This window comes from Hylobates moloch, unplaced genomic scaffold (assembly GCF_009828535.3).
Source record: "Hylobates moloch isolate HMO894 unplaced genomic scaffold, HMol_V3 SCAFFOLD_8, whole genome shotgun sequence".
In the NCBI taxonomy this organism is placed as follows: domain Eukaryota; kingdom Metazoa; phylum Chordata; class Mammalia; order Primates; family Hylobatidae; genus Hylobates; species Hylobates moloch.
The window spans coordinates 14,657,942-14,681,609 of NW_026652283.1; the positions used below are offsets into that span (position 1 = coordinate 14,657,942).

Consider the following 23,668-nt stretch of genomic DNA (forward strand, 5'->3'; position numbering starts at 1 on the left):
CTAATTTTTTTGTATTTTTAGTAGAGATGGGGTTTTTAGTAGAGACAGGGTTTCACCATGTTAGCCAGGATGACCTCGTGATCCGCCCGCCTCGGCCTCCCAAAGTGCTGGGATTACAGGTGTGAGCCACCGCGCCTGGCCTTTTTTTTTTTTTTTTTTAAGACATGGTTTCGCTCTGTCGCCCAGGCTGGAGTGCAGTGGCGCGACCACCGCTTATTGCGGCCTCGATCTCTCGGGCTCCAGTTATCCTCCCACCTCAGCCTTCCAAGTAGGTGGGACCACAGCCACCACCACGCCAAGCCCGTATATGGTTTCCAAATAAGACAAATTGCAAAAAACGTTGCCAGACAGCGTTCGCTGGTTTGGGCCGTCACTGGGAATGGCTCGTCTCCGTCTAGATATTCAGAGGCCGAGTACAGTCCTCAGTAGGGCTGCTCGGCGGGTACACAGCTGACGCTGGTCCTTGGGCTTATGGGAGTGGGAACGACTTTCAACTCGGCCGCAGACCAGGAAGGCTAGATTTCCTGCTAGATTTCCGGGAGAAGGACCCCATCCCGGTGCCTAGAGCGTCTCCCTTAGCCGGCGTGGGCCAGCGCCAGTTACCTCACGACCACTGAACTGGCGCCTGCGTCTTTCTGTACTTCTCGCTCTTTCTTCAAGTCACTTCTACCCGGCGAGCCCGCCCTGCCGCCAATCGTCATTTCCGGCGGGTGCTCTGCGTCATTTACGTCGTCACTTCCTGCCGATACCGGTGTGGACGGTGTGAATCGTGGCTGGCCCGGTTCTCCGCTTCTCCCCATCCCCTACTTTCCTCCCTCCCTCCCTTTCCCTCCCTCGTCGACTGTTGCTTGCTGGTCGTAGACTCCCTGACCCCTCCCTCACCCCTTCCTAACCTCGGTGCCACCGGATTGCCCTTCTTTTCCTGTTGCCCAGCCCAGCCTTAGTGTCAGGGCGGGGGCCTGGAGGAGCCCGAGGCGCTGCAGCAGAAGAGAGAAAAGACAACGACGACCCTCAGCTCGCCAGTCCGGTCGCTAGGTTCGCCGCCGCCATGACGATGAGACAGACGCCGCTCACCTGCTCTGGCCACACGCGGCCCGTGGTTGATTTGGCCTTCAGTGGCATCACGCCTTATGGGTATTTCTTAATCAGCGCTTGCAAAGGTGAGCAAGGCCGCAATCCTGGTCCCCGACGGCTGGGGCTGGGCTGGAAGGGATCGGGACCCGCACGCTCCAGTGCCGAAGCCGTGGTGTGGTGAGGGGGGAGGGGGCGGTATTAACGTCTGAGATGAGGGCCAACACTGGTCCGGTGGAGAAAGGAGTGTGTTAGGGAATCCGCAGCTGGAGCCGAGAGGACGCTTTTGTAGAAACTATTACCCCCAACTAAGACCTCTCTCCTTATTTTATTTTTATTGCTATTTTTGGAGGAGCTGGTCAGCACTTGCCTAGACTCTCGGGACAACACTGTAAATAGCTTTCAAGGATTTGGGGAAAGGAGAAATTAGGCCAGGCCGTGCAATAGTTCGCTCTTGTCTCACTGGATATTCCTTTGTGGTATTAGCCTCATTTTTCAAATGGGAAACTGAAATTTAGGCTAAGATGTTTGTCCAAAATAAGACTAAAATCTAGATTGTTTTGACGCTGATCAGTATTCCCAGAGAATTACAGATGCTTTTCAGAGAGAATGATCTGTTCAGCTCTTCAGTTAATTTATTACTGCACATTCCTTAGTGCCTTCAATGGGTGGTGGTAGTTAAATAGCTGAAACAATTTTTCCACTTTGTCATTGAACATCATTGTATATTTACATTTGAATCTTAGACTTTAAGTAATCTGAACTTATAAATTACATGTTTTAAAAAATATTTTCTAGATGGTAAACCTATGCTACGCCAGGGAGATACAGGAGACTGGATTGGAACATTTTTGGGTCATAAAGGTGCTGTTTGGGGTGCAACACTGAATAAGGATGCCACCAAAGCAGCTACAGCAGCTGCAGATTTCACAGCGTAAGTGTAGCCAAGATGGCTAACTTTGGTGTTCTCTGTAGCTTGTGTCCTGAAATAATCAAAAACTTCAGTGTCAGATATTCATAAACTTCTGACTCACTGGCTGCCATGTAGAACGCATGATGTTTGATCCCACCAAAATTCCATCGTGGTCCATCGTGGTCCTGTGTGCTTCTTTGTCTTCATTGGTTCTCAAAATTTTCAGAGGCCTAAATGACTTATTCCTTATATTTTTATTGAGACTCAGGAATCTGCATTAACAAACGCACCAGATAATGAATGTTGATCTCCTTTACAAATGCTGCTCTGTGTGTACTCCTTAGTGATATCCTACATTGATGGCCCTAGGTTTTTATTTCAATCCCAGTTTTTGTTAACTGGCATTAGGCATCACTAAAACTCACTGTGTCAAAAACAAACAAAAAAACAAAACAACAACAAAAAAACAAAACTCAGCTGCTCTTCATTTCCTAAGTTTTTAAAGGTTGAAATCTAAAGCATTCTTGATTTTCCCTTACATCTAGATTATCATCATCTTTTTTGATTCTGCCAGCGGGATGTCTCCTGACTACAGTGTTCCTCCATGTAGTAACTGTGGCTGCCTTAGTTCAGGATCATTTTTAACTTTCAGTAGTTTCTTTTCCTCCTGTTCATTTTCCATATTGTTGCCAGTTGTCTTCCTAAAAACATACTTGATCATGTCACTTCTCTACTAATGATCTTCCTGTCTTCCCTTTGCCATTTTAGTAGTTCATGACCTTTGATGTACATTAGAATATCTGGAGAGCTTTTCAAATATTCAAATGGTATGAGTCCCAGAAATTCGGATTTTTAAAACTTTTTTTTTTTACTTTTTTACTATATATATATATTTTATACTTTTTAACCACATTTAAAAATATTTTTTAATACTTTTTACTATACAGACAGTATCTAGCTATGTTGCCCAGGCTGTCTTAAACTCTTGGCCTCCATGCCTCAGCCTCTCAAAGAGCTGTGGTTACAGGGGTGAACTACTGTGCCTGGTACAGAAATTCTGGTTTGATTGGTCTGGGGATGGAGTACTGGTCATACTGATTATTGGTGTTTTTTTATTTTTCTTTCTTCCTTTTCTTTCCTGATGTGCAGTCATAGAATTGCTGACCTAAAAGACACATTTCAATTGTTGGCCCTTTACAGTTTGCTTCATCCTAGTTCATCAGCATCATCCTCTGCCATTGCACACCATAAACCTACAATCTAATTATACTAATCTTATTGTTACCAGAATATACCTTACCTGTTCTGACTTTTGGCTGTTAATTATGTTATTAAACTGACTTGCAGTGGCCCTCGTTGCCTAAATCTTGTTATTTCCAGTTCCTACTTGGTATTTGTAACTTAACGAATTTGACACTTCATTGTTTAAACTGATGAAGGCAATATCAAGAACTATTATGCATACACAGATTTATTAGAGTTAAGAGGCTAGGGAGTACAAGTGGTGTTGATTTTTTTTTTTTTTTTTTAAAGACAGAGTCTTGCTGTGTCGCCGAGGCTGGAGTGCAGTGGTACAGTCTCGGCTCACTGCAACCTCCACCTCCCAGGTTCAAGTGATTTCTCCCACCTCAGCTTCCTGAGAGGCTGGGACTACAGGTGCACGCCACAACGCCTGGCTAATTTTTGTATTTTTAGTAGAGACGGGGTTTCGCCATGTTGGCCAGGCTGGTCTCGAACTCCTGACCTCAAGTGATCTGCCCACCTTGGCCTCCCAAAGTGCTGGGATTACAGGTGTGAGCCACCGTGGCTGGACTTTGATTTTTTTTTTTAACAACCTCACACTAAGGAGCAATTGTAAATCTGCTGCCTCCTTCATTTTAAGTAAATTAAACATACCAATTTTAGAATGAAAAAATGAAGGCTGATTGATTGTGGTGGCAGATACGTGACTATATGCTCTTGTTTATTGAAACAGTGTTGTTTTTATGCTTTCTTAACATTTCAAGTCTCAATGTTTGTGTTTACAAGTGGTATTAAGAGCATGAAGGCTGGAGCCAGATGACCTTTATTTGAATTGGTGGCCTCATGCACTTTATTTAACCATTTTTTTTCTGTCATGGTACCTACTTCATAGGTTGGTTTTGAATATTAAATAAGTTAATATGTTTCAAATACTTACAATGTTGCCTGAAGTCTATTAACCTATGAAAGTGTTACATATGTAAAGTAACGATGATAGCTACCATGTAAACTATTACCACCCGCACTTGATCAAAATCACATACTGTTTTGAAACTAATATGGCTAAAGCCTTGAAACTATTTGGCCTCATATAAGGAAGGTTGAATAGATTTAAATGTCAAGAAGGAAGATTTTTGTGATTTTTTTTTTCCCCCTTATTTAAGGCTTTAGGTGCTGTGTTAGAGTGGAAAATAATAACAAGCATTGGCACTAGGTGGGCTTGCATTCGTGTGCTAACTATGCTGTGTATTTCCAGTTTGATCATCATAGGATTGTTTTTTGTTTGAAACAGGGTCTTGGGTGCCTAGGCTAGAGTGCAGTGGCGTGATCATAGCTCACTGCAGCCTCCGTCTCCCAGTCTCAAGCAGTTCTCCTGCTTCAGTCTCCTGAATAGTGACCACAGGCGTGTACTACCATGGTCTTAGGTGCCTAGGCTAGAGTGCAGTGGCGTGATCATAGCTCACTGCAGCCTCTGTCTCCCAGTCTCAAGCAGTTCTCCTACTTCAGTCTTCTGAATAGTGACCACAGGCATGTACTACCATGCTTGGCTAATCTTTGTGTTTTTTGTAGAGACGGGCTTCACCATGTTGTCCAGGTTGGTCTTGAACTCTTGGGCTCAAGCAATCTGCCCACCATGGCAGGATGTTTCCTAAACGTTGGCTTTCATATCTGTAAAATGGGACTAAGACCCATGAGATTATTGGAGGAACAGAGAGATCTTTCTCCACCATATATCCCTGAAGTCCAGTATGATCTCTGTCACATAGTAGGTGCTCAATAAATGCTAGTTGCGATTTATCCCTCATTTCCCCTATGTCTTGTCTATGGGGTGTAGGAGCGTGTTTTCGTGTGTGTGTGTGTGTGTGTGCGTGTGTGTGTGTGTGTGTGTATTCTCTCCAAGAAGTTACTCCCCACAGCCTACCTGATTAGTCATAGTTGGTATAAAGCATTTTTAGAAACATCTTCGTTTTTCTCTCCATTCTTACTTTTTTTGGAAAACTCATTTATGGTGTGGTCATCTAGAAGTGGAATATGGTCCTGTTTCTTGTGGAGAAATTTAGCAGAATAGGTCTATGGACTAGTGTAGAATGTTATCTTGGAGTAATTCGGGCAATTGAGTCCAGTGTTGAGTACAGTGTCCCTAAAACACCATCCTCTTTGTATCTGTTTGGGAAGAATGCCAAAGTAAAGACAATTCTGTGCTGTGCTCCCCAGAGTGCTTAAGTACATCTGGGATTGGGTCCAGAAATTTATAGGTAATCAAAATGTATCACTCTTTCTTTCTTGTAAAACCAGTAGAAATATCTAATTTTAGTTTTAATAAGGTTCTTGATAAATCAAAAATGGTATTATCTCCTAGATGACTTGGTCAACATGTTAAGGTATTTAGGCAATTTTAGAAAAATCTTAGACTGGCCTGTTTTGTTGAAGGTTTAAATAAGTAAGTTAAGCAGCTCCTATTATGAGACTTACGGTAAGTTCATTCTGAGGATATGAAAAGTATCAGGCAGCATTATTATTTGCAAGAAACTGGGGTATAAGAGGTAACAGTAGTTTAAGGAGATGACAAGTACTTCGTGGGATGTGAAGAAAATAAATGTTAGAGGGTTAGCCACTGAAAGGGTATTGTTAATAGCGTTTTACTGTCTTGATTTGAGCCCTGTGGCCAACTAATACATGTCAATTTCTTGCCTGGAGATTGAATAATACATTAGGAAACATTTAGATTAGATCCATTTTAGGGCTCTTACTGTGAATAATGGAAATCTGCCAGAGTTAGTACATGCCCTGTCAGAAAATGTCATGCCTCTATTTTAGTACTGTTTCTAAATAGGAGGAAAAACTACAGACACATTACCTTTCTGGTTAATATTACTACTTTGGTCACTCCAACTCTCTTCTCACCTTTGAATAGACACAGTCTAAGCAGAATCTTAAGATTTTAGAGCTGGCATGTTGGCATTAGCCTGTAGCTACTTAGGAGGCTGAGGTGGAAGGATCTTGAGGCCAGGAGTTCAACTATAGCTTGGGCAATATACCAAGACCCTGTCTCAAAAAAAAAAAAAAAAGGTTTTAAGTTTATGGGAGATTATTTAATAAACTTGAAATTAGCATATCAAAGGACATCACCTGGATTTCTTTGGAGACCTGTGAATAATTAGAATAGTAATTTTAGATACATTTGTTGTTTTCTTCACTTTTGATGCTTTCTGTCATTCTAATACTTGTGAACTCTTATCACAACCATGAAATGCATTTCACTGTGATTAAGGATACATGTAAACAAAAAACAAAGCAAATTTAAGCACAGTAATAAGTGGAGTTCTGTGGGAGAACAGAAAGGAATGGTTAATTATTGGAATTGAGGATAAATAGGTATAAAGAAAAGATAGCATTTGAAATGAGCCCTAAGGGTGAGTAGAACTTTAATAGCTAAGAATGTAAAATACAGACTTAAGAGAATAATATGAACAAGAACATAGGAGCCTGGAAGAAAATACATAAGTTATTTGAGGAATGGTTGATAATCTAATGTGGCTAGATTCAGAGAAACAATACAAAATGAGGTTGGGAAGGTAGATTGGGGCCAGAGAGTTGCATTGGAATGAGAGAGAGAGGAGCAAGTTTCCTGGGCAAAGAGAAATGAATACTAGGGAGTTTAGTAGCAAGGCTACTTATAGTTGACATTATTTCTTTCAGAACGTATTTATTCAGCCACTCATATGACCCACATTATTAAATATTGCAAGCTTTGGTAGTGTATCATGAGCATTCCTGTTAGATGGTCTTTCATATTTATTAACCACATTGCACATGCTATTAATGTTCATCTAGAATAGCCTTCCCTTCTTTTTCCCGATATATTTCTCTTTGCTTCTTCCGACGGCTAGCTCTGTTACTTACATTTTCTGGACAATATCTAAGTGCTTTTATCTGAGTTTTTGTAGCCATATATATGTCTTTTAATTATATTTCTTAAATGTGTTATTTAATGCATGTTTTTCTCCTCAGCTAAAGCTCTACTATGGCAGGAACCTACTGTCGGGTATTTTTTGTCTCCCATTTGTGCCTTAGCACTAAGTATAGAATGATATATATTTAATATATTTTATTATGTATTGGGGTAAGCAAAAGAAAAGATACATCTTGCTTTTCTCTGATTTTTTTCCCTCTACCATTTTATTGCCCACTGTGTTCCCAAAAATAAATATCAGTTGCATTAAAATGGAAATCTCTATGGAACATAGCTTTTTCACTCTTAGCAGTTCTTTTCCCTGTCTGCCAAGTTTTCTTGTTTATTTTTCACTGATCTGTTCTGATCTAAAATCAACTTTTTCCCCCCTTCCTTAAGCTTTTTTATTTGGGGGAACCCTTTTAGAGTAATTTTGTAAAGTATTGCTCAACTATTACCCGCCCGGAATATACATACACATATAAATGTATGTATACCTACAACCAACTTGTATTTTGGGGTGGGGTGGGACAGAAAAAACAATGTAAAGATTAAAATACTCAGTGTTAGCATTATATAATCAAAGGCTGATAGTTTGGGGGAAGTTAACTGTACTAGGGTTTGAAATTTTAAGTCAGCTTTGAAGAAGAAATGAAGTGGACATTGTCTCTCCACTATCTTAATTTAAAATTTTACTTAGCCTGTACCAAGGCTTTTCATTCCCCTGTAACATTTTTAAGGATTTCTGTTTTTTTTTTTATTTATTTTTATTTTTTATTGTGCACCTGAGTGGAGCATAGAGAAAAAATTGGCATGGTGAAACTAAAAATTGGTTAAAATGTATGACAGACTTGCTAAAGGGATATTATGGCTATCAGCTAAAATAAAAGTAAGTAGGATGGGTTGGTTCATGAATCTTACTTAAATTGTTCATATCTTTTTCACTGTCAAAGAAAATTAGATTGGTTATAAAGTTTTTACAGAGAAATTTCTTTACCCTTAAGCTTATTTAAATATTTTATCAAATGAAGTCTGTGAGGGATATTAGAGATAAAGGAGATTTATAATACATTTATGTAACATTTCACATATGTAACTTATTTGGTACTCATCAATATTATAATTGTATCCTTTTAATATATTGGGTAATATTTATCCTACTAATTTTTCCTTTTTTACTTTTAGCAAAGTGTGGGATGCTGTCTCGGGAGATGAATTGATGACCCTGGCTCATAAACACATTGTCAAGACTGTGGATTTCACGCAGGTATCAGAAAATGGAATCTATTTTGGCGAGTTAAGTTGCTGTTATATAGTGTGATAATGCTTTTATATTTGATTGGTGTGTATATTTGATCGATACATTTTGTGTGGAATATTTGTTATTTTTTGGTTCATATTTGATTTGATTGTATATTAAGCTCTATGAATTTGTTTCGTGGTTAATCCTGTCAAGCTTTTAAGATACTGTGGAACAAGTACCAGTCCTTCAACAAGCAAAAAACATCTGAAAAGCTCAAGTAGCCTTCCCCAACTACTAATAGAAGGGAGAAGATAAATTTGAGATAATTAGGAAAAGGCCTCTCACAAGGGAGAGGAGTAGGATCAGGGGAGAATAGGAGAGTTCATGTATATGTAGTGTAGCGTAACGCTTTTGAACTGGAAAGCTTACAAGTCTTGGCAGTTATGAGAGGGCAGCTGTTCCACAGTATCTTCTCAGAAGTAATTGGTTACGTCTTGGCATCTCTTTGTGATGTCTGTGAGCTAGATTTTGATTTTATTTGGTGTCGAAGTTTGAAAGAGAAATAACTATTAAAATGGTTAATCTATTCACATTTTACTTTGTGTTTTCAGGATAGTAATTATTTGTTAACCGGGGGACAGGATAAACTGTTACGCATATATGACTTGAACAAACCTGAAGCAGGTAAGCATAATTTAAACATTGGCTTGTAGTTTTATTTTCTTTTAATTTAAATAACTGATTAAAGGGTTTCATGCTCAGTACTCAAATTTGGAAAATATAGATAGTCATGGCCAGGCACGGTGGCTCACGCCTGTAATCCTAGCACTTTGGGAGGCTGAGGTGGGTGGATCACTTGAGGTCAGGAGTTTGATACCAGCCTGGCCAACATGGCAAAACCCCATCTCTATTAAAAATAGAAAAATTAGCCAGGCATGGTGGCAGGCGCTTGCAATCCCAGCTACTTGGGAGGCTGAGGCAGGAGAATCGCTTGAACCCGGGAGGCAGAGGTTGCAGTGAGCCGAGATCGCACCACTGCACTCTAGCCTGAGCAATAAGAGTGAAACTCCGTTTCAAAAAAAAAAAAAAAGTCACGAAGAAAATTAAAACATAATTCATCAGTTTTTGGTTTATAAACTTTCAGCCTTTTTTTCTGCAGTTTTGAAAAAATAAGTTTATTTGCTGCGTTACTATTGTATTTCTTCCAAACTGAAAATTTATTATGGCAAATTTTTATCATTATATTAAGTTTTAAAACAGTGCAGAACAGTGTTACTATTTTTTGGTAAGAAAGATTGGTTATTTATAGAAGTTGGTGATGGTGAGAATTCTCAGTTGTGTGCACATATTGCTTAGATTTTTGAACCATGTAAATATATTAGCTATTCGAAAGAATTTAAAAAAATCTGCAATTACAGTTTTTTCATGTCACTAAATAGCCTATGAACTGTTTGTAATGACTTTCTGGTTTTCCATCCTGTGGATATATCATAAGTGAATTAACTAGTTTCCTGTTTTGGCCTGTTTGGGCTACAGATTTTAAATATGAAAAGCAGTATTATGCTAAACATCCTTATAGTTGCAAATATTTTCACAATGATTTCCTTAAGATAACTAAGCAAAAGTAGAATTGGTGGGACAAAGAGGAGTAGAATTGTTGGAAGGTGGCCGGGCGCAGTGGCTCACACCTATAATCCCAGTGCTTTGGGAGGCCAAGGCCAGTGGATCACCTGAGGTCAGGGGTTCAATACCAGCCTGGCCAACATAGTGAAACCCCATCTCTACTAAAAGTACAAAAAAATTAGATGGGCATGGTGGCAGGCGCCTGTAATTCCTAGGTACTCAAGAGGGTGAGGCAGGAGAATCGCTTGAACCCAGGAGGTAGAGGTTGCAGTGAGCCGAGATTGTGTCATTGCATTCTAGCCTGGGGGACAAGAGCGAAACTCCTTCTCAAAAAGAAAAAAAAAAATGAATTCTTGGAAGTATCAAAGTATCAAAGTGTCTTCCAACAAAATATAGGTATATATGTATGTATCTATACCCAACATGTTCTAGTGAACACTGATAACTAACTTTCTGTCAATTTAAGAAAATAATTCTGTTGTATTCATGTGAATATTCATGAGATTAAAATGCTGTCGAATACCATTTTAATGTATTTCCTTTTTTATGAAATAATTGCCTGTCTACCCTTTGTCCATTTATCTGTTGTGTTATTCATGGTTTTCTTACTGGTTTTTAAAGGTTCTTTATTGAATTCTAATTTATCATTTGCTTTTAAATTTTGTTAAGGCCGTTTTTATGGTATATACGTTCTTAACATTTTGGTGGCGAAATCCTTTAGGCATTCTCTCGTTTTACAGAAGTTATAGGTGTCTTCCCCACTCTACATATTTATTTTATAATATTTTAATCATTTCCCTCACCATATATATACTTAGCTACCAAAACATGACAAACATAATTTTGTTTTATTATATATTTGGTATCTTTCAGATGTTATTATGTGGGCATTTATGTAGTCATAAATCTATAAAATTTAAAAGAGTAATAAGAGAGTCAGAACCACATTGGAAATTAAGCAGTTATTCTCTTGAGATAACTTCCATTTCTGAGAGCTTTTTAAAATATTTTACATTTTAGTGTTACAGTAATTTGTTATGAAAACATTTTTAAGGTGAGGAAACAAAGTGCATTTACAGATTTTTTTATTCTCCATTGCATGTAGGAGTTTTTTTCTCCTTTCTTTTTTGATAAATTTATGTCAAAACACAGCAAAGGACTCTGACCTCACTTAATCTATGAACCCATTCAACAAAGCAAGGTAGTTCAGGGATTGGGTCGACATTTTTTGTGCTCTTTACCTTTCCCAAAGCTGTTTTATGAAAGTTGCTCTTTCGCTGTGCTGGCAGCAGAAAATAAAATGAGGTTTTACTGTGTATCAGGTATCTGTTAAGCCCTGTTCGCATTTGTAACCATTGTTATCTCATTTTACAGTTAAGGAAATAAAGTTAAAAAGTTAAGTAACATGCCCAAAGGTGAAAATAGTGTTGAATGGCATTGCGTCCAGTGTCTGCTTTTGCCCCTAGAGACAGCAGTGAGGGTTTTTTGAAGTTCTTTGAAAGCATAATCTCCTACAGATTTAAGCTCCCTTCCTTTTTTTTTTTAATGTTTTCCTCACAGTGTAGAAACATTCTTGGGAATTGCTGTCCCACTTTCTATTTCCCTTTTTTCCTTCCAACCCTTATTTCATTATTTACTATCAATAGCTGCTTGGATAAAGGTCCCAGAGTCAGCAGCCATAGTACTAGAATCAGATTCAACTGTCTTGTTCCTGAGTCCATGTTCTTATTAAATTATGCCACATTAATTATTCTTCTATTTCATGGCAATACAATAATGCTTTTGAATATTATCAGTTGTGCAGAAATTTAGCCTAGAGGGAGTGGTGCATTCACTCAGCTACATATAGCAAGCATGGTAGTTCCTTGGGTCCCTGTCATGCAGATAAATTTATGTTCTAGTATAGAAAAACTAACTGTATTCTATATAAACATCAAGTTTGAATTGGGCTGGGCTTTGAAAAGTTGCAGTCTAATTTAAAATGTGTGTTTTTTAAAATATATAATTGTTCCGATATTGTTCAGTTTAAAAAATCATGTATTAACAAATGTACTCTAAATTGTTTTATCTCAAGAACCTAAGGAAATTAGTGGTCATACTTCTGGTATAAAAAAAGCTCTATGGTGCAGTGAGGATAAACAGATTCTTTCTGCTGATGACAAAACTGTTAGGTAAGTAATTTTTCTTTAATAATTTACAATTTAAGGCTGGGCATGGTGGCTCACGCCTGTAATCCCAGCACTCTGGGAGGTGAGCCGGGTGGATCATTCGAGGTCAGGAGTACTAGACCAGCCTGGCCATCATGGCGAAACACTGTCTCTATGAAAATTACAAAACTTAGCCAAGCACGGTGGCGCGCACCTATAATCCCAGCTACTCAGGAGGCTGAGGCAGGAGAATCACCTGAACCTGGGAGGCAGAGGTTGCGGTGAGTCAAGATCGTGCCATTGCACTGTAGCCTGGGCAACAGAGCTAGACTGCCTCAAAAGAAAAACAAACTTAAAATTTGCAAAATATTTTACCTTAGAGCTTATATTTTAAAAACATTTAATATTATGTGTGAAAAATGTTCTGAACATTAAAATTTAAGTTGCACCCAGGTCACATTTATCTGGAGCTATTTACTATTACAGGTCGAGTATCCCTAACCTGAAAATCTGAAATTTGAAACGCTCTGAAATCTGAGACTTTGAGTGCCAACTTGATGCTTAAAGGAAATGCTCATTGGAGCATTTTGAATTTCCTATTTTCAGGTTAGGGATTCTCAGTCGGTAAGTGTCTAATGCAAATATTCCAAAATCTGAAAAACTTTGAAATCCAACTTTTTTCTGGTCCCAAGTATTTTCAATAAGGGACGCTCACTTTGTGTATACTGACAGCAAAATTCAGAAGAAAATTAAATTGCTGATACCTTATAAGCAGGTGTTCTTAACCTGGGTCTGTGGTCAGTCTGGTTAAAGGGAGGGACCATGAAGCCCCTGAAATTCTATGCAAAATCTTGTGTGCTGACACCTGATGTATATTTCTTTGGAAAGATGTGTAGCTATTACTATATTCACAAAAACAGAGTGTAAGAACCACTATTTATAGCAATGCTGAAATTGACTAGATTAGAACTTGTCTTAATAATGTAGTTTTGCCAAATTGGGAAGTGTATGTAGGTATTAAAGTTGATTTTACTTACAAGCTATCACGCATAATTTGACATTGTATATAGAAACCCAGAATTTCTTTTTATCATCTGTAATTTGTGACTTGGAATGAATGTTGTTTTTCTGTAATTGTGATTGTTCTTTCGTTGGCTAATCTGCAGATGTAATTAGAATTTACAAGCTTTTTTCTTTCTTACATGAGTAAACATCATATTTTTATCTTTATTTTGCAGACTTTGGGATCATGCTACTATGACAGAAGTGAAATCTCTAAATTTCAATATGTCTGTTAGTAGTATGGAATATATTCCTGAGGGAGAGATTTTGGTTATAACTTATGGACGATCTATTGCTTTTCATAGTGCAGTAAGGTATGTCCAAGAAATACTTTTTCTTTTTTAGGTAACAAAAGACAATTTGGCTACTTACAAATGGAAAGGTATTTACTTTTTTTAAAAGTAAAGAGGCCAGGCGTGGTGGCTCATGCCTATAATGGCAGCACTTTGGGAAGCTGAGGTGGGAGAATGGCTTGAGACCAGCCTGGGCAACAGTGAGACCCCCATCTCCACAAAAAATAAAATTAGCTGGGTGTGGTGGCACACGCCTGTAGTCCAGCTGCTTGGGAGGCTGAGGTGAGAGAATTGCTGGAGCCTGGGAGGTTGAGGCTGCATTTTGCTGTGATCTTGACAGTGCACTCCAGTCTGGATGACAAAGCAAAAAAAAAAAAAAAAAAGCAAAAACTACTGAATTGGTGCTTGGTGCTGTAATTAATGTTTTTTACTATATAAAACCAGTGTGGGCTGGGTGTGGTGGCTCACATCTGTAATCCCAGCACCTTGGGAGGCTGAGGTGGGCGGACCACTTGAGGTTAGGGGTTCGAGACCAGCCTGGCCAGCATGGTGAAACCCTGTCTCTAAAATTACAAAGAGAAGAAAAATTAGCCGGGTGTGGTGGTGAGTGCCTGTAATCCCAGCTACTTGGGAAGCAGAGGCAGGAGAATTGCTTAAGCCCAGGAGGTGGAGGTTGTTTTGAGCTGTGGTCGCACCACACATTCCAGCCTGAGTAACGGAGTAAGACTGTGTCTCAAAAAAAAAAAAAACAAAAAAACAGTGTGATCTTGATTCTACTATTTATTTTCACCTTAAAATTTTAGAGAAGGAATAATCTTATTTCTATTCCTATGTGCATACTTAATGAATTTTTTAAATAGATTTGAATTTTGCGACTTTAAATGTAGTAAATACTCTTGGAGAAAGACTGGAATATATAACATAATTGAAAAAAATGTACCACAATATTATAACCATAGGTGCAAGAGTGATAATGGTAGTTATGTTTTCTGCTAGTCCATTTTTCTACGTTATATATGTGGGTGTACACGATTTGTGTTTTTTTCTTTAATTACTAGGACCATAATGAATACTATTTTGATTTATTTAAAAATATTGTTAGCCATTTAAAACTTCTTTGAAAACATTTTTACTTGATACATTATATTTGCATCATAGGTTGTACTAAATTATGGGTTAGTTTCCCTGTTTTAGCACCACGGTGAATGTTCTAGTACATCTCTGAGTGTTTCTTTACAGTAGATAGGATCCTGTAAGTAGAATTATCAGTTCAAAGGCTAGAAATGAGTTTAAAGTTCTTAGTTATACATGACACTTAATTGATTTCCATAAGGATTATACCACATTACACTTTGATATTTGACCAGTGTCTTAACCTTGTGTCTAAAGGGCTAAGTGGGAGAAAGAAAAGGCGGTAAAATTGGAGGAGAGCAATTAAGCAAGGTCAAGGAGTTTATACACATACAGTGAACTGATAATAGTAGAATACTATGGCCTGGAGCCATCGATTGGTATATTAATGCTCTTCACTCACTCCTGCAGTTAGGCAAATCTCATGTTGGTGGCAGAAATTTTCTGGCCCATTGAATATTCTAGCATTTGAGCCAGCAAGTTGCTATGTAGTGATCCTGCATAAGTCACAACTAACTTTAATTATGCTTTAAAGTATATGATGATGGGAAGTATTTAGGAGCTGGGATACTATAATGTTTTGTATTGGAGGCCTTTCATGATTTTTAGGGTTCAAGTGAAAAAGCTAATGTCCACACTGTAATTTAATGTAATTAAATTTCAGATGAAGCTGTTATTATGCATTGATTTTTATTATATAACTATAGCCCTAAATTTTGTTAGTCTTTTACTGCCTTATAGTAAAAACTGTTTTTAGCAGTTTATATTTTATGACATTGAAAGTTTATCTTGCTGAGGAGCTTAAACCCTCAGCAATTAATAATTATATATAAATAATTCTTTATATTAATTACCTACTGTGAAAACTTTTTCTATTTACAAAGATAGTATGTGGTTGTAGAAAAACAAAACAATACAGCTGAAATTTATTTAAGAGCAAAAATCCCAATTATTATTCATACTGTTTTAATTAGCCAACACACTCATTTCCGGGAAGACATCCACTGCATAAACTGGATATCCCTTCATCCAAATGTCTTTGTATTGCTGAGATGGCATAGTATCCATTTGATTTTTTTTTTTTTTTTCTAACAGCTTTTTTTACATCAGTGTTTACATTTGAGTAAATGAGTATTTAATTGTTCCTTGGGTTTCAGAATTTAAGAACAGTTCAAATGTAACTCGTTATTTTTACAATATTCAAGATTTGTAAATACTACTTAAATTTTTTTTCAGTTTGGACCCAATTAAATCCTTTGAAGCTCCTGCAACCATCAATTCTGCATCTCTTCATCCTGAGAAAGAATTTCTTGTTGCAGGTGGTGAAGATTTTAAACTTTATAAGTATGATTATAATAGTGGAGAAGAATTAGGTGAGTTGTCCCCTTACAGTGATGTGGTTACCTTTTATCATATGTTAAGTCCCGGTAATTAACACCTCATTTATATATATATATATATATATGTTATATTTGTTATATATATGTTATATATATGTTACATACATACGTTGAAAGCAAATTTTTCAGCTAACTTAAGCTTGGTGCTTACAAGTGAAAAAGTAAAGGAGTTTTAACCATTTGGGTCAGATACTTTTATAGATCTGTAAACAAAGTATGCAGAAATTTATCCTTTTAACTGAAGTTCATTATGCTAATGTTATGTATTATGGTACAGTGAGTTTTAGGCTTTATTGGCTGGGAGGGAGGGGGGAATCTTATGTCAAAGTAATATGCTAAACACAAGCAAGGAGATCCGTTCTTTCTGAAGTATGTTGTGGGTGTGTAACCCCATCTACTTGGCCCATCTTCCTTTTTGCCAACTTAGGAATTCCTAAGACTCCGTAAAGAACACTGTGTGGGGGAAAAACCAGTATAGCATATTACAGGAATACCTTTAGGAATCTGAATTGGAGAGTTATTTTTATCAGCTTTTTATTTACACTGTTTTGGAGTTTGAGTTTTTTGCTTTCATTTTCATGATAACAGTCCTTAGTAAGGGGAACGGAAAGGCATGCGGATTAATTTGAAGTTAATATATATTTATCTGATGGACCAGGTATTTCACATAGTTACATGTGGTTCTCAGTATCTACTTTTAGCCTTCCCAAATAGTTTTTGCTTTTAGATCAAAAGTACATTTTAGTTTTTATAAATATATATTTTTATCTATAAGCTGTCTCTTCTTGTTCTTGTCTGTTTCTAGCTGCCGTGCTTTACCAAAGAACGAAGCTTGCTAGATTACACCCAAAGAACAAAAGACAATTTTACGTTTTGTTTCTTGGGGAACATTGATGCATCTGGGTTGCATAAATGGAACCTTGGTGATGGACCATGTAGAATCTATTTTAATTGCTTATGGTTCAGCTTTTATTACTTGACTACAAGTGACTTATAAATAAGATATTCTTTTCTGTTACTTTTATTGAATGCCAGTTTTTAAAGTTTTAGAATGTTTTTGGTTTCATATTTTATTCTTTTTCAAGACTGAGAGAACTGAATTATTTGCACAAGATCTGAAGTCACAGTGAATACCAGACCTGCCCAGCCTTTCTCTTTCCAAAACCTTGTGTTCTTTGTACTCTTACAACTTTTCTATTCTCTGGTTGGACACAGATGGGAGACAGAATAGGATCATTGGTCTAGTAAAGGGCCTTGAGAACTAGTAAGGTGATGAGGCATCAGAAAGTAAATGAGAAAGGTTCATACATAAAGGTACTACTTGAATATAACAGTGCTCCTAATCTATACATTTTCTCGTTAGGTTCCGTAGATTAAAATATTTATGGATCATTGTTGATCCTATATCTCACCTTTCTGTGTGACAGAATAATTAGTGGACTGTAGGAAATTAAGAGGCAAAGTGTGTAAAAGAGCTCCACCTGGTGGCTCTCTATAGTCATAATAAAAATTGGTTCCCTGAGAAATAGGCAGTGAGTTTTAGGATATGGAAATTGGAGGTTGAACTGATAAGACTTTAAATCTACTTTATATAGAATTAATGGGGTTTTCATTTACCTCTTTTTCTCCATCCTTAATGAGACATGAAGCCTCATTTGCTTTTTTTAGAGGGACAATCTGAAACTAGAGTGCGTGCTAGATTTGGAAAGGAATAATCTTACAGAGAAAGGGTCAATGATACACCACTTTTGTGATGAGAAATTAATTAAGTACAGTTTTTAATGTTTGCCTTAAGAATTTTTCATCTCCCCAGTAACACAGACATTTTTTTTTTTTTTTTTTTTTTAGCGTATCAATATTTAACCTAAGAGTTAAAATTATCTAATAGCCCTCTTCTTTTTCAGAATCCTACAAAGGACACTTCGGTCCTATTCACTGTGTGAGATTTAGTCCTGATGGAGAACTCTATGCCAGTGGTTCAGAAGATGGAACATTGAGACTATGGCAAACTGTGGTAGGAAAAACATATGGCCTTTGGAAATGTGTGCTTCCTGGTAAGAATTTTTATTCAGAATAATAAAATTTTTAAAATGCATGATTTAGTGTCATTTTTTCATCATTAATTTTATTTCAGGGTTCCTGTTTTCTATAAATTTTAAATTATGTATTATGGTTTAAGCAGCGAGAAGCCCAGGATTATAAATTGGCCAGAGAAAGGGTCATGTTCCTTTGTTTAAATTTTTTTTGTATGGCTGGGTGCGGTGGCTCACGCCTGTAATCCCAGCACTTTGGGAGGCTGAGGCGGGCAGATCACGAGGTCAGGAATTTGAGACCAGCCTGGCCAACATGGTGAAACCCCATCTCTACTAAAAATACAAAAATTAGCCAGGTGTGGTGGCACATGCCTGTAATCCCAGCTACTCAGGAGGCTGAGACATGAGAATTGCATGAACCCAGGAGGCATGCATTGAGCTGAGATCACACCACTGCACTGCAGCCTGGGCAACAGAGTGACTCAGTCTCAAAAAAACGAAAATTTTGTTGTACAATCTAGTTTGTTCCTAAATTTTTATACTAGCACATTTTGTGGCTGGAATAGATCTAATTCAAAATTTGCTGGAAGGCAATATAAAGAATTTACAAGTAAATGTATCTAATCTCTGAATAGTATTACTCACTGATCCACACCAATAAAGGTAGACAGGTTCTTAATAAAAAATACCTAGTTACTAATCCCTAAGTAGTTGCAGTATGAACCTAAAAGTAATTTTGAAGAAAGACATACTATTTTAGAATCACAATTACTTAAAAAGGAGTTGTTTTTATTATATTTTGTAGCCATTTCTTGGAATAGTCTTATGTTGCTCTTCTTGCTTATTGAACACTAGAAATTACTTTAATAGTGTAAGTCATATAATCATCATTGCTTTTCTTTTTCCAGAAGAAGATAGTGGTGAGCTGGCAAAGCCAAAGATTGGTTTTCCAGAGACAACAGAAGAGGAGCTAGGTAACTGCTATGGAATTGACTTTTGTAAGAGTCCTGAGGGATTTAAAATTGAACTGTAACAGAAGTTTTACTCATTGGCAGAAGAAATTTAAATATGAACATATTTAAATAATGGAAACTTTAAATATTTATGCATGTATATACACATATTTATAAGCTACATATTTAAATACCTACTGCATAGTAGTAATAGGCACAGAGATGTAGTATGGACACAACCGATGTGGTTACTCTTTCAGAGCTTAGAGTCTAACTTAGGAGACATGCCAAAACAAACAAATTATTGTAAGGGGGATTAAAAAAAGCTTCCTAGAGAAGTGACATTTAAACTGGGATCTACGGATGAGCAGAAGTGATTTAGGTGAGGTCATGAGAGGGGGTGTTGGTAGGGACAGGATGGAAAAGTTCATAGCAGGAAAACTATGTTAACTAAAAGTTCAGAACCAAAAAGGAGCATAGCATATGAGGAACTAAAAGAACTTCTCCATGCCTCCAGGTTAAAGAGCAAAGGCAAAGTGAAGCTGTAGAAGCTAGATCATTTGAAGGCCACATTTGCTGTATTAGGACTTGGAGAGTTTTATACTAAGAGCAATGAGAAACCTTTGAATTTTAAGAAGAGGACTTTAAAAGATTGCCTTGGTAGTTCGAGACCAGCCTGGCCAACATGGTGAAACCCTGTGTCTACTAAAAATACAAAAATTAGTGGGTAATGGTGGCAGATACCTGTAATCCCAGCTATTTAGGAGGCTGAAGCAGGAGAATAGCTTGAACCCAGGAGGTAGAGGTTACAGTGAGCCGAGATTGCACCACTGCACTCCAGCCTGGGTGACAGAGACAGACTATGTCTCAGAAAAAAAAAAAAAAAAAAGGTTGCCTTGGCTGTGGCACGTACAAAGAATTGGACTGGGAACAAGAGTGAACATAAACCAGTTAGGGGGCATTGTAGTCTAGACGAGTGATCATGTAGGTTTTGTTTTGTTTTGTTTTGAGATGGAGTCTTGCTCTGTCGCCCAGGCTGTAGTGCAGTGGCATGATGGCATGATCTCGGCTCACTGCAACCTCCGCCTCTGGTTTCAAGCGATTCTCCTGCCTAAGCCTCCTGGGTAGTTGGGATTACAGGTGTACCACCACGCCTGGCTAATTTTTGTATTTTTAGTAGAGATGGGGTTTCACCATGTTGGTCAGGCTGGTCTTGAACTCCTGACCTCATGATATGCCCACCTTGGCCTCCTAAAGTGCTGGGATTACAGGCATGAGCCACTGCACCCAGCCTATCATGTAGTTTTTAATAAGGGAATTGCAGTGAGAACAGAAAAAGGTAGATGGAGTTGACAGTCTTTTGTTAGACTTGTTAGAATTGTGAGATTGATGAGTGGGGATATCATGAGGAAGAAATACGCAGATTGCTGCAATGAGAAAGTGGGTATGATGATTTTGGGGGAGATTGGGAAAGTGTTTACCATTTACCCAACAGAGTTTTCCTTAAATTTTTTATTGTTAAGCACCTTCTTGCTAAAACTTAATGTTGATGGTTAATGTTTTGCTTTAAATAGCACTAAATATTAGGATTTGAATCACTGAAAGAGAGGGCTAGATCCTTCGAAGACATGACTTTAATTCAGGGTTTATTGGATAGCTGGAGTCCGAAAATTTAGGCCAGAAAGGGACCCTTGGAGGTTGAGTTATGGTGTAAGAGAGTCTAGTGGATAAAACACATGAACTCTTTCTTCTTTGCCTTTTCAATGAAATGAGTCTAGTTGTTAGTGGCATGTGCGATTGCTCTCTTCTTCCCCTTACCACAGTATGCTTTACAAACTCTTATTCCTTCATTACACAGAAATGTAGATTTGCTTCTTTCTTTTATTAAGTTGACTAATGTGACTTTTTTTTTTTAACTTATAGAAGAAATTGCTTCAGAGAATTCAGATTGCATCTATCCTTCAGCTCCTGATGTTAAGGCCTGAGTGTCAATCATATGTCGCAGTTAGTATACAACTGACTAAAACAAGCAAGCAGAGAAAAGCATCAGCCTTCCAGAGTTACTCTGCTTAAGGCAGAAACAGCAGTAAATAATGAGGAAAATGAATTAGCTCCAGTGCTGGAACAACTAACTTGGTGTTACCTGTAAGTGAAAACTCAAGTGTCAGATGAAGGGAGGTGGAGTTATCCTCTTATAGTACAGTGGCCTGTTAACTTTTTAATGAATATATACAAGCCAATATCCAATTTCTATTATTACAATTAGGGTTCTTGTAGCTGTTTATGTTATTATGGAGAAGAAAACTATATTGGCTTATTTTTCTGATCTTAAAGCAGAATGCCTTTTTTTTTTGCTTCAGTTGTAAAGAAGAGGGAATACATGATAAAGTAACTGGTTTGATTTCTCTTTCATTGTACGCTGCTTCTGAACATCTAATTGTTTTTAGTTGTCTAAATAAAATGCCTCTAAAACAAAACAATGTTTGGTTTTTTCGGGGAAAAACTACTAATTTGAGTTTTATAAGTGGAAATAGCCAGAAAATTTTTCTGTATCATAACCATAGCAAAAGATAAGCCGATTAATCTGTAGTAAACATTATTTTATAATATTGAGATTCAGTTACTTGTAAAAATTTTTGAAATTCTTATGTCCTTTACTAGTGTTTCATTTACCTCCTCTATTCCCAGATTGGATAGAAGTGCTTGACATGCCTTTTTAAATGATTATTTAAATAATACATGCTAGTTATAAGAAAAAAAAATCAACTGAAATTTAGCAGTAAGCTGAAAGATCACTTAAAATCCTACCACTCCTCAGAAAACTATTAAAATCGAATGACTGTGAATGCATGTTAGGGCATCTCTGTATGTATATACAGATAGAATGGATTTTATAAAAATGAGATTACTATAGACCTGCAGTGGTTTAAGAAGTATGGAATTTTACCTCATTCTTTAATGAGGGTGGCATTCAGAAAGCCCTTCTAAAACCTTCTAATAAATTGGATCAACTGAATTTAGACTTGTAATTTATTTTTTTTTAAATAAAGAGGGCATATTAAATGAGTAATTTGGAAATACTTGAGATGAATAAATAACATTTCTGCCAACTTCCTTTTTCTCCTGATCAGTCTTGTGAGTGACCCTTGATAACTTTTCTTAAAAGCAGTATGAGTCAACCAAAGAATAAGATTAATTTTTGAGGATTTGTGATAACCAGAAGAAAGCACTGTAGGCTGTGACAACATGTGACAGCCAAGAGAAATACAGGGGAGCCAACTGGTGATCCACATCGGCTTTCATAGAGTGGTAGTATTTTTGTGTCAGCTTGTTACATTCCTGAACCTCTGGATTGCAGCAGTGTTGTCATTGTACCAGCAGTTGCTCAGACTCTAATCAGAGTCTGATTTACCCTCAGTAAAGTTTTGTACGCATCAGATTGGAATCATGAAGTTGCTTGTTATTTATGAACCAAGGGAATTTCTACTTAGGTTTCATAAAAGTCTAATGACCTTATACAGGTACAGTCCTTTATGAATTGGTTTCCTGCTACTGCTATAACAAGTGACCACAAATGTGTACCTTAAGATAACACAAATTTATTATCTTAACAGTTGGGAGGTCAGAAGTCCACAGTAGGTCTTGCTGGGCTTAAGGTGTCAGCAGAGCTGCAAGCCTTCTAGAGGCTCTACAGGACAATCCGTTCCCTTGCCTTTTCTAGCTTCTAGAAGCCAGCTGCATTCCCTGGCTCATGGTTCCTTCCTCTTTCTTTTTGTCCAGCAGTGTCCGTTTTTAAATCTCTTACTCTAAATGTGACTCTGCATCTCCTGCTGCCTTCTTTTACTTATAAGGAGGTTTGTGATTATATTGGGCCCACTCGAATAATCCAGGATAACCTTCCCAGTTCAAGACCTTCAATTTAATCACATCTGCAAAGTCACTTTTGCCATACATAATGACATATTCACAGGTTCTGGGGATTGGGAAGCGGACATCTTTGTGGGGGCCATTAGTCATTAGTCTGCTTACCACACTTGGTAATGGTAGAAACCTACAGTAGAATTTAACAAAACTTTCAAGTACTTGTTTCTACAGTAGTGGTCACTTTTCTGTTCTCATCTTACTAAACCTTCAGCAGCATTCAATAATCATCCACTTCCTTGTTTTTGATTTTTTTTAGCTTCTATGAAACTACACTCCTGGGTCTTTTTTTTTTTTTTTTTTTTTGAGAGGGAGTCTCGCTCTGTCACCCAGACTGGAGTGCAATGGTGTGATCTCAGCTTACTGCAACCTCTGCCTGCCAGGTTCAAGCGATTCTCCTGCCTCAGCCTCCTGAGTAGCTAGGACTACAGGCACATGCCACCACGCCCAGCTAATTTTTGTATTTTTAGTACAGACAGGGTTTTGCCATGTTGGCCAGGATGGTCTTGATCTCTTGACCTCGTGATCCACCCGCCTCGGCCTCCCAAAGTACTGGGATTACAGATGTGAGCCACCGCGCCTGGCAGGGTCTTTTTATACCTTAACTGACTCTTGTATTTGCCAGTTCTTCCTTTTTTTTTCTTGACTTCAGATCTGGGCTGTACTTTCTAGCTCTGTTCTCTA

The 23,668-nt window shown here is 37.6% G+C and overlaps 1 protein-coding gene across 2 annotated transcripts; it reads left to right on the forward strand.

Moving 5' to 3' along the window:
- Positions 1-704: 704 nt before the first annotated feature.
- Positions 705-21,938, forward strand: STRAP (serine/threonine kinase receptor associated protein). 2 transcript variants are annotated; one of them, XM_032159723.2, is made up of 10 exons: positions 705-1,160; positions 1,870-2,005; positions 8,364-8,445; positions 9,033-9,105; positions 12,119-12,215; positions 13,430-13,567; positions 15,914-16,050; positions 17,982-18,131; positions 19,022-19,084; positions 20,987-21,938. In XM_032159723.2, the coding sequence occupies exons 1-10, from the start codon at positions 1,049-1,051 to the stop codon at positions 21,046-21,048; spliced, it is 1,050 nt and encodes a 349-aa protein (XP_032015614.1). In that variant the 5' UTR covers positions 705-1,048; the 3' UTR covers positions 21,049-21,938. The 2 variants fall into 2 exon arrangements, with proteins under 2 accessions (XP_032015614.1, XP_032015612.1); XM_032159721.2 differs by having other exon boundaries at positions 908-1,160; positions 19,019-19,084; positions 20,987-21,935.
- Positions 21,939-23,668: the final 1,730 nt, after the last annotated feature.